General features: G+C 41.6%; 1 protein-coding gene across 2 annotated transcripts in view; it reads right to left on the bottom strand.

The window, feature by feature from the left end:
• Positions 1-1,758: 1,758 nt before the first annotated feature.
• Positions 1,759-14,931, bottom strand: part of LOC106568927 (schwannomin-interacting protein 1) — a 17,882-nt gene continuing 4,709 nt past the window's right edge. Inside the window, exons 3-7 of one of the 2 annotated variants that reach the window (XM_014139764.2) lie at positions 11,256-11,388; positions 10,800-11,003; positions 3,617-3,740; positions 3,324-3,417; positions 1,759-3,049 (exon numbers count right to left, since the gene is read on the bottom strand). In XM_014139764.2, the coding sequence (XP_013995239.2) occupies positions 2,998-3,049; positions 3,324-3,417; positions 3,617-3,740; positions 10,800-11,003; positions 11,256-11,388 (607 nt within the window). In that variant the 3' untranslated portion in view covers positions 1,759-2,997. The remainder of the gene's footprint in view (positions 3,050-3,323; positions 3,418-3,616; positions 3,741-10,799; positions 11,004-11,255; positions 11,389-14,931) is intronic. The other variant, XM_014139765.2, reaches the window with a different exon arrangement.

The following is a 14,931-nucleotide window of genomic DNA, read 5'->3' as shown; positions in this document are numbered from 1 at the left end:
CTTGAGTATGCCTACAACCTTGAGTATCCTGCAAAGTAACATAGTGCACACTGTGTCGAATTAACTTGATCTTTATTTGGTTGCAATTGACATAAAAATTACCATCTTTGGTTTGAAGACATTTTAAGGAACATTAACTCCACTACCCACAACATCCCAATGTAGTCCATGCTAATCTTAGACTGAGTCCCTGAAAGGCCTTTTTACATTAGTCAGGGTTGCTTTAAAGAATCTCTTACCTGCTGATATGACCAGTCACCCAACAGAGGAGGCGAAGCAATTCTTTGTTTTTAAAGCAAGCAAATGAAAAGGTGAGAGAAGAGGCAATACATATATGACAGTAGATTTGTTTACCCTGCGGATACAGTGACTATTGCATGCAAAACTGGTTGTGTTAGAAATATCTCAAAAAGCTAACTTTTTGGTAATGTCCTCCCCATGCCAGTTTATTGGCATTATAAGTAACTCCCAGACTTTACCTCCTTAGTCTCTTTGAGGATCTGCAGCACAGTGAGTCCAAGCAGTTCAGGGTCAATAGCTTGCAGCATGTCACTATAACAACGTGGATCCTCAATGTTCCTCAGAAACTTGTCCTATCGGGATACATAGGGAAAATGACATAAGTAAATGAATTTAATACGGAGACGATAACGTAGCCTACAATCAAGAACAGTGTTGGAAAATGTGTCTTTGTGTCTCACCTGTGTGAGCGCCTCGGTGATGTTCCAACGAAGTGCCTTTGCAGAAGTGGCACAATTCTCGGTTATCGGGGCGTTGCGTGTCACAACTGGACTGGACATGTTAACGTGCCAGATAGAACAAGTGAGCGCGACGAAAAGCAGCCAATGGGAAAAATCTGACAGGTTCAAGAAGAGGATAGAACAGACATAAAACTAACACTTTCTACACAAATACATTTGTCAATAATATGCGCCCTATATTTTTTTCCAGAAGCTTTTGCAATATTCTCATGCGGGATTTAAAAAAATCCGTTGTCCTAATCTATTCTAAATCAAATAAATAAGCTATTTTATAACAATAATTTCGTTAGAAGAAAAAGACTATAGGTTACTCATAAAGCTTGGTGTTTGGCAGCATGGTATTAACAATGTTTATCCTTGGTTAATCCAAATTATTTTGTGTGTCTTGCTTCACCTCTGTGTTTTTATACTTTCCTGGGCAGGCATTTCCCGGGCACTATAATATACATGGAAAGTAATGCAGGTAACATAATCTCACTGTCTGTAATTTTCCTAGATGCCAGAGATATAAAAAAAGGGTCTGTTTTGACAGAGTGGAACTGGAATTAACATTGGCTGGAGTTGAGTTGGCTGGATCCGATGTTTTGGTTGTGGCCACTATTACAAACTACAGTAGTTTCTCACAGTTTAGTAGAAAGTATGTGGTCGCCTTCTCTGCTGTCTAGTGGTATTTTCAGGCCTATATTCAGCTAGGCTGTGTCATAGCATTAATGCCAATTTTATGATGTCATTTTGACATCCATAGAAGAAAACAACTAGTCGGCTTCCGCTACCCTAAGTTTGACCTTGTCTTATTTTGTGGTTTGTATTTATATGTTTTATGTGTTTTGTTGAAGAGGTACATGTAGGCAAATGCAGCCTTCTTTGGTCCCTCAAGCATCCTTCTGTACCATTCATGAATTCATTTAAACTGTTCCTGTTTCGTCTGCTGAGAGTTCGATCTGGTTCCTATAGCTACTGAGACTGACCACAACCAGTGAACCAATAAAGACACTTAAACACTTAAAACGTTTATTTATCATTTTCATCTCTGTACACAAAACGTTGTATGATTTCTGAATGCTGCAGAATACGTTTGAATGAGTTTTAGTATAATCTGATGGAGAAAAAAAATGCAAAAGACCCGCTTGAAAATTACATTCTCTAAATGCTGAAGATTGACTAATCATAGTGAACACGGATGACCATCATCTACAACCAGGCAACAAGGCATCCAGGTCTCCTTCCAGCACAGAATTTGTATTTATTCAGCCGAGACCGACCAGCTATCGCTTTACAAGTGTCAAGATCAGTCAGCTCAGACATCTTTAGTTCTTAATCATTGGGATCATTACTTTGTCGATAATATTATGTATTAAAATATATATTGTTGAATGTTTTACTGTGGACTAGCATTGGGGTCACAAAGCAGGGATTGAATGACACATTGACGTTTGGGGGCGTCCTAAAAATATTGGGCTAAACCAATGTTAATATTTGGAACACGGATGTCAAGTCAAGTAAGATGAGTTATTTAAACCCTGCCACAAAGAGCACTAAAAGGACTCTTAGCTATAGTGCAGACAGAAAATAAGGTCAATGCAATCTGTCTGTACATTTGGCAAAATCATGGGTCAACCAGTAAATCTTCAGAACATCAGCGTGTTCAAGCAGGTGGAATTATGCAACAACAGCTGTACTACATCCATGTGTGTCTAAATGATTCACACAAGAGCTGTGCAGTTGCCGCAAAGTTTATATACTGGGAAGCCTAGGAGCTCATTCCTTAGCGACGGCACAAACAACTACAGTATGTTGTCAATAGATATAGCTATGCAGTGTGTTGAGTATTCTACAAAGCACGCGACTGGCTGAGGAGGGCAACAAACAGAACTCTAGTCATCTTCTGTGATCAAACTGTCATTACAACACATAGTTTATGACTGGGGCCTGGAATTCTGCCTGACCATGGCTCTGTATGACTCCCGGGTGGGTGGGGTCCTCTTGCAGTGGACGGTAGCCCTGACGAGCTAAAGCATGTCCAGGCTTGGTCCAGCCTAGTACTAACATACCTGAATCAACTAATCAACTAAGCATCAAAAGATATTGATGAGTTGAATCAGCTGTGAAAGTGCTGGGCTGGAACAAAAGCCTGCGTGCCTTATTGGTCTCCAGGACCAGGGTTGTTGACCACTGCTCTGTGGTGGTTGTGGTTGTCATGTGACGTGGTTGATGATGGGGACAGGTGGCCGGGGTTTTATTTGGAGAGGGTTTTCTCTGCCAGGTGTCTCTGCTGGCTCTGAGCATGCCTGTGACAAGAAAGAACAACAAAAAACAGCCTCGTTAAAGAATGCGTGAAAAATCCTCCTTAGATAAAACATTTTTAGAAAGGATGCAATGGTGACCTGTTTTCAGAAGAATGCCTTTTTAAACTGAGACGTTCCATGGCATTTGACCTCCAGAACGAACAGAGGCCTATTGTTATTTGTGTTAGTGGTGTCGCTGCTCAAGTGTGTGTTTATTAATACATGTATGTGTGTGTGCTTCTGTGGTCATAGTACTGGGTATGAAAGGGATCTCCACCTGGTCAGGTCCTCTACGTCCACCAGCATGGCGTCCTGCTCCACATGGAGCTCATCTCTCATCAGCAACAGCTGCACCAGCTCCTCATTCAGGCCTGCAACGTCATCCATTTTTCTTTTTTATCTTAACATCCTCATAGCACCAGAACAACAGAGTTATGATGGTGGTGATGAAGGCAGATTGTGTCTGCACGTAAGTGTGTTTAGTGTAGTGTTTGTGTGCCTGTGTGTTTATTGCCATGTGTGTGTGTAGTTTTTGCGTGCATGCGCGCGCGTGTGCTTGTGTGTACTCACTCTGTATTTGTGAGTGCAGATCGTTGGTGATGACCTGGAGCTGGCCCAAGCTCATGTCCCTCATGTCTCCCCTCCTCAGACTCCTCTTCATCAGACCCTCACTGATGTGGGGCAGGTGGGGCAGCTGCACACAGAGAGACACAGGGATAACGTTAGAACAATGTTAAACAGAAACCGGGGTCACAGTCATTAGTCAGCAGAGTCATGTTGATCTAATGTTGAAGAGAGAAATAAGGCAACTATATTTGGGCCTTTGGGGTTAGGGTTATTAGATGCAACCCACTGGGCACACACTGGTTGAATCAACTTTGTTTCAACGTAATTTGTCAACGTATTGTGACGTGGAATCAAAGTGGGAAATACATTGGATTTGAAAAAAGTAATCAACCAGCACTGTTTTCTTCTCATTTCAACCAGCGTTGTTAGGGTAAAACTTCAACTTAAATACATTGATTTAACCTGACTAAGAGGTTGTTACAGCAACGTAATTTCAACATAATCATCAGAACTATGTATGTGCTGAAATTGCGTTGAAATTCTACGTGTAAATGTAAAAATCTGGTTGAATGGTGGTTGAAATGATGTTGAATTTCATATTTAACTAGACATGTTTTATTTGACCTTGATAGTAAAACAGTATGCTTGAATCAACGTCATTGTTTCAACTTCGTCCCATCAACCGAAATAAAGAGGTATACTGCAATAAAATGAGACGCCCCAGTTCAATGATTCCCGCCTGAACAGCGACACCTACTGGTAGATGAGAGGTAATGCACTTCAGAGAGAACACGTCCACCATCCAGATACCTATCTCTATGTACGCTGCTTAACTTTGAGAAACAAACTGTGTACGTGTCAGCTGAGCTATCGCTGCAACACATTCAGACATTGATCAGATTGCACACTAATTTGTGTAGACTACCTGATAACGTTTAGTAGTTGAAAAGTAACCGCTATAGCTTTTCTTACACAAGCTGTATGTGAAAATACATTCGGAGTGAGGTTGGGTTTACGTCGGCTACATTGACATCTGATTTTCCCAAAGGACACCATTTAATGTGTGCTATCATTCTTCTATTGTTGATTGGGTCTTTGGAAGTTTAGAAGTAGTTACCATTAGCCCTATAAATAGGATGCCAAATGATTCATAATAAACCTTACCTTTGGACATTGTCTTGTATATATGTTATTCATAATGTAGCCTACAGTATATATACTATCCAAGCAGAAGATACTTCAAAAGCAAGATCTCCTTCAAATGTTGATATTTGGTTGCGTTCACAATTCAATATCCATTTTGTCCACAAATGTATGATTGATATGTTGGATTCACGTCTGTATCTCAACCAAAAAATCTAAGTAAAAAAAGAGCACTACACCAAATCTAACTTTAAATTCACTTCAAATAAAGTTTGATTCCATTGAGTCCTATTCTTCAACTTATATTTTTTGGTTGAGTTGGAGATCCAACATATTAATAACTTGTAGATTAAAGACAATATCCAAAGGTGAAGTGTATTATTATTATAATGAATTTGGCATCCTATTTATAGGGCTAATGGTAACTACTTCTAAACTTCCAAAGATCCAATCAACTATAGAAGAATGATAGTATACATCTCTACACATTGAAATGATGGTGTCCTTTGTTGGGCAAATCAGCTGCCCATGTAGCCAACATAAACCCAACCTCACTCTGAATTTACTTTCACATACAGCTTGTGCAAGAAAAGTAGAAAAGTGATTTAGGTAGTCTACACAAATGGGTATGGAAGCTGATCAATATTTTTTTATGTGTTGACATGATAGCTCAGCTGAAAAGAACAGGGTACATACTGTAATGTAGCCATCTGGATGGTAGACTTGTTCTCACTGAAGTGAATTAACCCTCTTTATACCAGTAGGAGTCACTGTTCAGGCAGGAATCATTGGACTATGGCTTCACATTTTAGTTCAATATACCTCTTTATTTAGGTTGATGGCATGACGTTGATTCAAACATACCATTTTATAACCAACACTGAAATAAGGTCAAATAAAATCTGATCTAATCAAACAAAAAATGTGATATAATTTCAACCACCCAGTATACACCACATGACCAAAAGTATGTGGACATCTCATTCCACAATCATGAGTATTAATTTGGAGTTGGTCCCCCTTTGCTGCTATAATAGTCTCCTCTCTTCTGGGAAGGCTTTCCGCTAGATGTTGGAACATTGCTGCGGGGACTTTCTTCCATTCAGCCACAAGAGCATTAGTGAGGTTGGGCGATAAGGTCTGGCTTGCAGTCGGTGTTCCAATTCATCCCAAAGGTGTTCGATGCGGTTGAGGTCAGGGCTCTGTGCACGCCAGTCAAGTTCTTCCACACCAATCTCAACAAACCATTTCTGTATGGACCTCGCTTTGTGCACGGGGGCATTGTCATGAGGAAACAGGAGAGGGCCTTCCCCAAACTGTTGCCACAAAGTTGGAAGCACAGAATCGTCTAGAATGTCACTGTATGCCGTAACATTAAGATTTCCCTTCACTGGAACAATGGGGCCTAGCCCGAACCATGAAAAACAGCCCCAGACCATTATTCCTCCTCCACCAAATGTTACAATTGGCACTATGTTTTTGGGCAGGTAGTGTTCTCCTGGCATCCGCCAAACTCAGATTCGTCTGTCGGACTGCCAGATGGTGAAGCGTGATTCATCAATCCAGAGAACACGTTTCCACTGCTCCAGAGTCCAATGGCGGCGAGCTTTACACCACTCCAGCCGACGCTTGGCATTGCGTATGATGATCTTAGGCTTGTATGTGGCTGCTCGGCCATGGAAACCCATTTCATGAAGCTCCCAACGAACAGTTCTTGTGCTGACGTTGCTTCCAGAGGCAGTTTGGAACTCAGTAGTGAGTTCCAAACCGAGGACAGGACAGATTATTTCAGCACTCGGCAGTCCCGTTCTGTGAGCTTGTGTGGCCTACCACTTCGCGGCTGAGACGTTGTTGTTCCTAACCGTTTCCACTTCACAATAACAGCACTTACAGTTGACCGGGGAAGCTCTAACAGGGCAGAAATTTGACGAAACTGACTTGTTTGAACTGTGACATCCTATCCAGGCTGTGATTGGGAGTCCCATAGGGCGGCGCACAATTGGCCCAGTGTCGTCCGAATTTTGCCGGGGTAGTCCGTCATTGTAAATAAGAATTTGTTCTTAACTGACTTGCCTCATTAAATAAAGGTTAAAAAAAAATGTATTGAAAAAATGAGGGTGCCACGTTAAAAGTCACTGAGCTCTTTAGTAGGGCCATTCTACTGCCAATGTTTGTCTATGGATATCGCATGGCTGTGTGCTCTATTTTATACACAGCAACGGGTGTGGGTGAAATAGCCTAATACACTAATTTGAAGGGGTGTCTACATACTTTTGTATATATAGTGTATATTCTTTGTAATATATATTTCAACCACCCAATCCTATATGTTTTGTATAGGATGAAAAATATGTTATATTTTTTCTATGTGTAATTGATATAACAACATGTTAGTCAGGTTAAGTCAATGTATTTACGTTTAAGTTTTACCCTCATTTCAATGTTAACAACGGTGGTTGAAATGAGATGAAAACAGTACTGGTTATTATTTTGTATATTTTGCACGTTGATTCCACGTCACAATACGTTGACAAATCACATTGAAACAAAGTTGATTCAACCAGTGTGTGCCAGGTGGGAAATTACTCAACCCTTTCATTTATCCTGTTCATAGAGCAGTTTTTTTTAGACCTGGGTGAGTTAAATGCCCATCTCCCCACCATTGCTTGTTTAGGTACTGACACATACATCTACAGTTCAGTAGTACTCCAGTCAGGGGGGGAATTGCTTGGTCTGATCACAATGTTTGTATAGTTGTATTTACAACTCATTCACCACAATCTCTGGGGCGGGGAAAATATAAAAATGACATGTAACAAAGTTAGCTCCCAATTTCTCAGAAGTACTAAAGTACTTTTGCTTGTTCCAAAAAAAGCACTGTTTAATTCCAGTAAATAACTGAGTCTAATGGACGCATTGTCCCACCCTGGCTACCTGTCAGGCCTCTTGCACATAAACACAGACACGCACACATTGCGGATGGAGCAGAACCCAAGCCGGATGCCATATCCTACATATCTTTGCTTACAATCACAATATGAGTAACCTGCTTAATTGCCTACACATACAGTAACTGAAAACGTTCTGAAGTACATGTTTTTTTTCCATCACTCTGGGCTTCAGATTACACAGGTCACCAAGTCCTCAAATGCCACAGGAACTCGCGACAATCCAACCTTCAAATGGTAGAAGTGGCTGAATTTCACTCTCTGTACCAGGAAATATGACATAGTAGCAGAAGTCTCAGTGTTCTCCTTGTTCAACTGAAAGTTGTATCAGCCCACATTAAAAAATACTGTAATATACTATGGTATAAATACTGTAGTATTACTATATTTATATACTATAGTATTTGCTGTAGTGTTTTGCACAAGATTTTTGCGGACATGACTGTAGTATACTGTAGAATTTACTGTAGTGTTTTTGCAGACATTACTGGAGTATACTGTAATATCTACTCTAGTGTTTGTGGGTGGGGTACATGCAAATTAAATACTGTATTATTACTATAGTTAAAAAACTGTCGTGTTTTTCTGGACACTACAGTGTTTTTGTGTACATCATTTTTTTGCGCATTAATACTGTAGTATTTACTATAGTATTCTACAGTATCCAAAAAAATGATATACTACAAATTATCGAAGGATACTACAGTGTGTAGTATAGTATTCTCCAGTATACTACAAAATGATATAGTCAGTACTACATGATCGAGGGATGCTACAGTGTGTAGTATAGTATTCTACAGTATAGTACAAAATGATATAGTCAGCACTACATGATCGAGGGATACTACAGTGTGTAGTATAGTATTCTACAATATACTATACAATTCTATAGTAAGTACAACACATGATCAAGAGATACTACAGTGCAGAGTATAGTATTCTACAGTATACTACAGTTTACTACAGACTACACTTTTTACACATTTTACTCAAATACTCAAATCAAAATCAAATCAAATCAAATGTTATTTGTCTAATGTGCTGAATACAACAGATAAGCATTACAGTGAAATGCTTACTTACAAGCCCTTAACCAACAATGCAGTTTTAAGAAAAGTAAGTGTTAAGTAAAAAATAGATAAGTGTGCGGGGGCACAGGTTAGTCAAGGTAATTGAGGTAATATGTGCATGTAGGTAGAGTTAAAGTGACTATGCATAGATAATTAACAGAGAGTAGCAGCAGCATAAAAGAGGGGGGGGGGGGGCAAACTTAATAATGGTGTTGGAGTCGTGCCTGGCCATGCAGTCATGAGTGAACATGGAGTACAGGAGGGGACTGAGCACGCACCCCTGAGGGGCCCCCATGTTGGGGATCAGCGTGACGGATGTGTTGTTACCTACCCTTACCACCTGGGGGCGGCCCGTCAGGAAGTCCAGGATCCAGTTGCAGAGGGAGGTGTTTAGTCCCAGGGTCCTTAGCTTAGTGATGAGCTTTGAGCTACTTCTAGTAAGTTGAACTCAAAGTCAATGAAAAGTCCTTATTACTTATAATGTTTATGTGGTAATGACATTTTTTGTTGATAAGTTACACCAACTGATAAGTCACACCAAATATGGTAACAAATTCACTTTTTTCCCAGCATGCTCTACTGCAGGTTTATTTTTTGGGATTGTTTTAAATATTGGTGTTTTTGCATGTACATTGAGTGATTGATTAATCTTATGCTACACAAAGGGCCTCAGATCACACAGGTCATCAAGTTCTCAAAGGCCTCTGGAACACCGACAATCCAACCATGAACTGGCAGAAAGAAGCGGCTGAATTTTACTCTCTGTACCAGGAAATATGACATAGTAGCAGAAGTCTCAGTGTTCTCATTGTTCAACTGAAAGTTGTATCAGCCCACATGAAAAAAATACTGTAATATACTATGGTATAAATACTGTAGTATTACTATATTTATATACTATAGTATTCACTGTAGTGTTTAGCGCAAGATTTTTGCGGACATGACTGTAGTATACTGGTCCTCACACTGTTCCTAATCTTGGCAGTCATCATGAATATGCAAGCCAGCATAATGTGACATGCACATAGAGTTGCAAAATTCAAGTATATTTCCCAGGTTTTCCAGACATCCCAGTTGGATGATTCCTGGAAATATTTCACTAGGATTTTTTTGAAAATCTGGGAATATTTTGAAAGTTACTGGAATTTTGTAACCCTACTTGCAGGCCTGATGTGGCCTGTGAACCATGAGTTATAGGCACCTGTATCTTGTAAAGCTAGGCCTCAAAATAAGGCCTTATGAGATATATAATGTATTGTCATAAAGCGTTTCCTTAAATTGATGACATTGGCCTAGGAATTCACTTGGTGAAGGCCACAGTACTGAAAATGAACAAATCCAAAAACCATGTCTCTGTCACTAACAAATACAGCCATAGGTGGTCATTTTACAATTCACTCGAAAAGGCAAGGCACACTGGGAAATTATTTAGGAGGCGTGGCTTAGTGGGGGGCGTTACTACATTTTTTCAAGCCGATACAACTCAAATCTGGACCTCATACAGAGTGACTATTGGTTTGAGTAATGATGACTACAAAATCACTTTAAGTAACTGTACTCATATTAAGTGCAACAGGTTTCCTCAAAAGTTGTGAGTAATGACAGCACATTGGGTTTTACAGTGTACTATAATATTCTACAGTAAATTGTGGGATTTTTTTCACGTGGGAGTTTCATATTAACCAACGTCTGTATTGGTGCATGTATACGTAATTCAGAATGACTATGTAATCTTGAGACTCAAAAGAAGAATTTGCTTCTTCGCCATTAGGGCTTTTTAGCCACTGCTTTTGACGTCAAACTGTAAACGGAAATGTAATGCTATTCATTTTGTACAATTCCCTTGCATCTAAGATGTAACTTGCTTTCGCATCTTGCAACTGTAATGCATGTCCCCAGAATAATTCTGTCTAAAATGTGTTACTTCGATCACACCATGGCCTCAAAGTCTCCTCACTCTCCAGCCAAGTCAACTTATCAGAAATGACGAGTCTACAACACACACACACACACACACACACTGACCAGGTCGGCGACGGGCGAGCGGCGGTGGAGCTGGATCTGTCGCTCTACCTCCACTTGCATGCGGGCCATGGGGCGAGCCAATGCCAGCGCCACCCTGGCCTCCTCCTGGAGCCGCCGCTGCACCCGCCAGAAGCCACAGTCCTCTAGGGGTTCCGAGTCCTCCTCGCCCGTGTCCCGGTCCGACAGCGACGAACTCTGCTTACTCTGGATAAACACACATGCACCCCAGAGTCATTATACAGAATCAGAGATGGTAACGTATGATCACGCACGTCACCTATACATACATACTTCGAAGTCATCATCCACACAAGCACATTGGTGTAAGAGTATGCTCACACACACACATTCCACAGTCAATATGCTTATTTTTATCCCGTTAAGTCAAGTTCAAATGTATCGCTTGTGTGAACGAATGGGGAGATCACACACAAACTCACACACACACACATTTACATCTATAGCGTGTACCACGGGTGACAGCGGCGTATCCAGGCTGGTCTCTGTCTTACTGTCCTCGGCATCGCTGTCCTTGTCACTGCTGCTGTCATTGACAAAACACACCTGCAGGTTCACACCACTCGGAGGACTGAGAGAGAGAGAAAGAGAGGGAGAGAGGGAGGGAGGGGGGAGAGAGAGAGTATGATAAAGTTACGACCTTAGAAAAGAGGGAGCGGACAGACAGAAAAAGGGAGGAAGGGGGAGAGAGAATGGCTAAATTCCACACTGACCCGTATAACCCTATATCCTTATGCATTTCCTGTAGAAAGGATTGAGTAGGTATATTCATATTCTCAAGGTGGACCACTGATATATATACATTAGGTCGAATGTTCACCATGTTGCTTTCACCTTTCCAATCCTTTTAGATCTACACAAAGCCCCTAAGGGTAGCGGCTAGTGGTCAATTTGGAATTGAATTGAGCAAATGTGAAAGGGGGAGGGGGAAAAAATGCCTTCATTTCACTGTCCTTCACGGATCTTAGATCTGGGGGCCCCAGACTGGGTCTTCATTTCATTCCAGAGAGTTGCTTTCAAAAAAATCATGAAAGGTGGAACTATTGCTTTTACATCAACCCAGTCATCTCAAATCCACACAGGAGAGTGAAAGAGGGCAGAAGGGATCATGTGGGGTGTTTGGGCATTGTGTTGTTTCATTTGCTCACACCATGCCATCACTGTTATAAGTAACAGATTAGGTCAAGGGTTACGAAACCCGGCTCAATAAGGCTCCCTCCTCAATAGATTAAACAAGCAACCACAAAAGGTTCATTGAAACAACCAAATGCACAACATGAAATAATAATTGGAACCATTGACAGCACAGGGGGCTGGTGAGGGGGTGACGGCTCATAATAATGGCTGGAATGGATTGAATGGAATAGTATCAAACACGTCACTCCATTCCAGCCATTATTATGAGCCTGTCGTCCCCAATTAAGGTGCCACCAGCCATGTATGGCCACAGTGATGACAGTCTCTTGGCCACAGTGATGACAACGAGTCACGAGTTAACTACTCTCTGTCACCTTCAGTGAGCCTGACTTTTATGTAATCTTAACAGCTCATGCTAAACCTCATTCATTCAAGCTCCAACAAAACATGTAGTGAGGAACCCCACCCAACCCCCCAAATGCCTGTTCACATTGGAATTTCCAACTTACAATGTACTGGTAGGTGCACTTTGACCTTCACTAAGGGTCACGTGACACAACATCCAATAGGAGCAGTGGATATCAAAAGCCAACACTTCCTCATTTCCAGTGGCTGGATCACAGACAGATGAGCACTTCCCTAAAATGGACTGACAAGGGGCTGTCCCCTTGAATTTGAATGAAATCCGAGCTATTTTACAGGAAAAGAGCAAGGTGTAGGCACTCACGTTCACTCGTCAGAGAGACTTGCCGTTTCTGAGGGATTTGGTTCACCTAGTCTCTATACTCGTGCATTTAGGGAACCTACAGTGTGTGGTTGTAATATGTTCTTGTATGGTTTTTGGGTGTGTGGGCTTAGTGGTTATGTGTGAATGCTCAGTATAATAGTCTGTGACATTTGTGTCATTTGAAGTGACAGTTCATTGTGTGTGTGTGTGTGTGTGTGTGTGTGTGTGTGTGTGTGTGTGTGTGTGTGTGTGTGTGTGTGTGTGTGTGTGTGTGTGTGTGTGTGTGTGTGCGTGTGCGTGTGTGCGTGTGTGCGTGTGTGTGTGTGTGCATTAGTGGTTTCATTATGCTATGAGCTGATGAGTATTTCTAAGTCAGTGTGCAAGTACATTCCGTGCATGTGTTGTAAATGTGTTACGTCTGCATGCTTTCCCATTCAGCCATTTTAAGTAAGTGACTCTTGTCTTGCACTGAAGAATTAAGTTCTTGTGTTACTGGCTGAAAGACTGAGAAAACAATGTAGCTAGCTTTCCCTCTGTCTCTCTCTCTCTCTCTACACATTTCTCTCCCAACACTTTCTTGTCTCCCCCTGTGGGATTTTCTCTGCTTCAATACCTAAATGACTCATTTCATGGGGCTCCTAAAAGTGAGAGCATCTACTGCTCCCAGACCCGATCCCAAATTTCCCCCTATCCTCTAGGCTCATGTGGAGATTGAAGTGGTTAAGACAGGTATAGACACACTGAACAAAAATATCAACACAACATGTCAAGTGCTGGTCCCCATGAGCTGAAATCCCAGAAATGTTCCATACGCACAAAAAGCTTATTTCTCTCAAATTTGGTGCACAATTTTTACATGCCTGTTAGTAAGCATTTCTCCTTTACAAAAATAATCCATCCGCCTGACAGGTGTGGCATATCAAGAAGCTGATTAAACAGCATGATTATTACACAGGTGTACCTTGTGCTGGGGACAATAAAAGGCCATTCTAAAATTTGCGATTTTGTCACACAACACAATGCCACAGATGCCTCAAGTTGCAGGATCGTCTGAGACCAGCCACCCGGACAGCTGATGAAACTGTGGGTTTGCACAACCGAATAATTTCTGCACAAACTGTCAGAAACCGTCTCAGGGAAGCTGATCTACGTGCTCGTCATCCTCACCAGGGTCTTGACCTGACTGCAGTTCGGCGTTGTAACCAACTTCATTGGGAAAATGCTCACCTTTGATGGTCACTGGCATGCTAGAGAAGCGTGCTCTTCATGGATGAATCTCAGTTTCAACTGTACCGGGCAGATGGCGTCGTGTGGACGAGTGGTTTGCTGATGTCAACGTTGTGAACAGAGTGCCCCATGGTGGCGGTGGGGTTATGGTACGTGCAGGCATAAGCTACGGACAACGAACACAATTGCATTTTATCGATGGCAATTTGAATGCACAGAGATACCGTGGACGAGATCTTGAGGCCCATTGTCGTGCCATTCATCCACCACCATCGCCTCATGTTTCAGCATGATAATGCATGGCCCCATGTCCTAAGGAGCTGTACACAATTCCTGGAAGCTGAAAATGTCCCAGTTCTACCATGGTCTGCATACTCACCAGACATGTCACCCATTGAGCATGTTTAGGATTCTCTGGATTGACATGTACGACAGCGTGTTTCAGTTCCCGCCAATATCCAGCATATTCACCCTGCCTTTGAAGAGGAGTGGGACAATATTCCACAGGTCACAATCAACAGCCTGATCAACTCCATGCAAAGGAGATGTGTCACGCTGCATGAGGCAAATGGTGGAAAACTGACTGGTTACTGACTGGTTTTCTGATCCACACCCCTACTTTTTTTTGGGGGGGGGGGGGGGGGGGTGTATGTGACCAACAGATGCATATCTATATTCCCAATCATGTGAAAACCATAGATTAGGGCCTAATGAATTCATTTAAAGTGACTGATTTCCTTAAATGTACTGTAACTCAGTAAAATCTAGGAATTTTTGCATGTTGCGTTTATATTTTTGCTCGGTGTAATTTGGTAGTAAATCCACCTTGCCTGCCTGTTGGCTAGATGTAATACTCACCAATCCCACATGGTTTATATTTGAGTACTCTCTATTCAAGGATGAGTCTCTCCCTAAAGACGCTGATCTGAGCCGGTCTGCGTTTGACAGGGGATAAGCTAATCCTAGACCTGTGCCTAGCTCTTTTCAATTAGAAAGTATGTCAAATACTCACTGCGCTGTACA

Source organism: Salmo salar, chromosome ssa14 (genome assembly GCF_905237065.1).
Source record: "Salmo salar chromosome ssa14, Ssal_v3.1, whole genome shotgun sequence".
Classification (NCBI taxonomy): Eukaryota; Metazoa; Chordata; class Actinopteri; order Salmoniformes; family Salmonidae; genus Salmo; species Salmo salar.
Note: the sequence above shows the minus strand (reverse complement) of the source record. Positions and strands in the feature narration are given on the sequence as shown.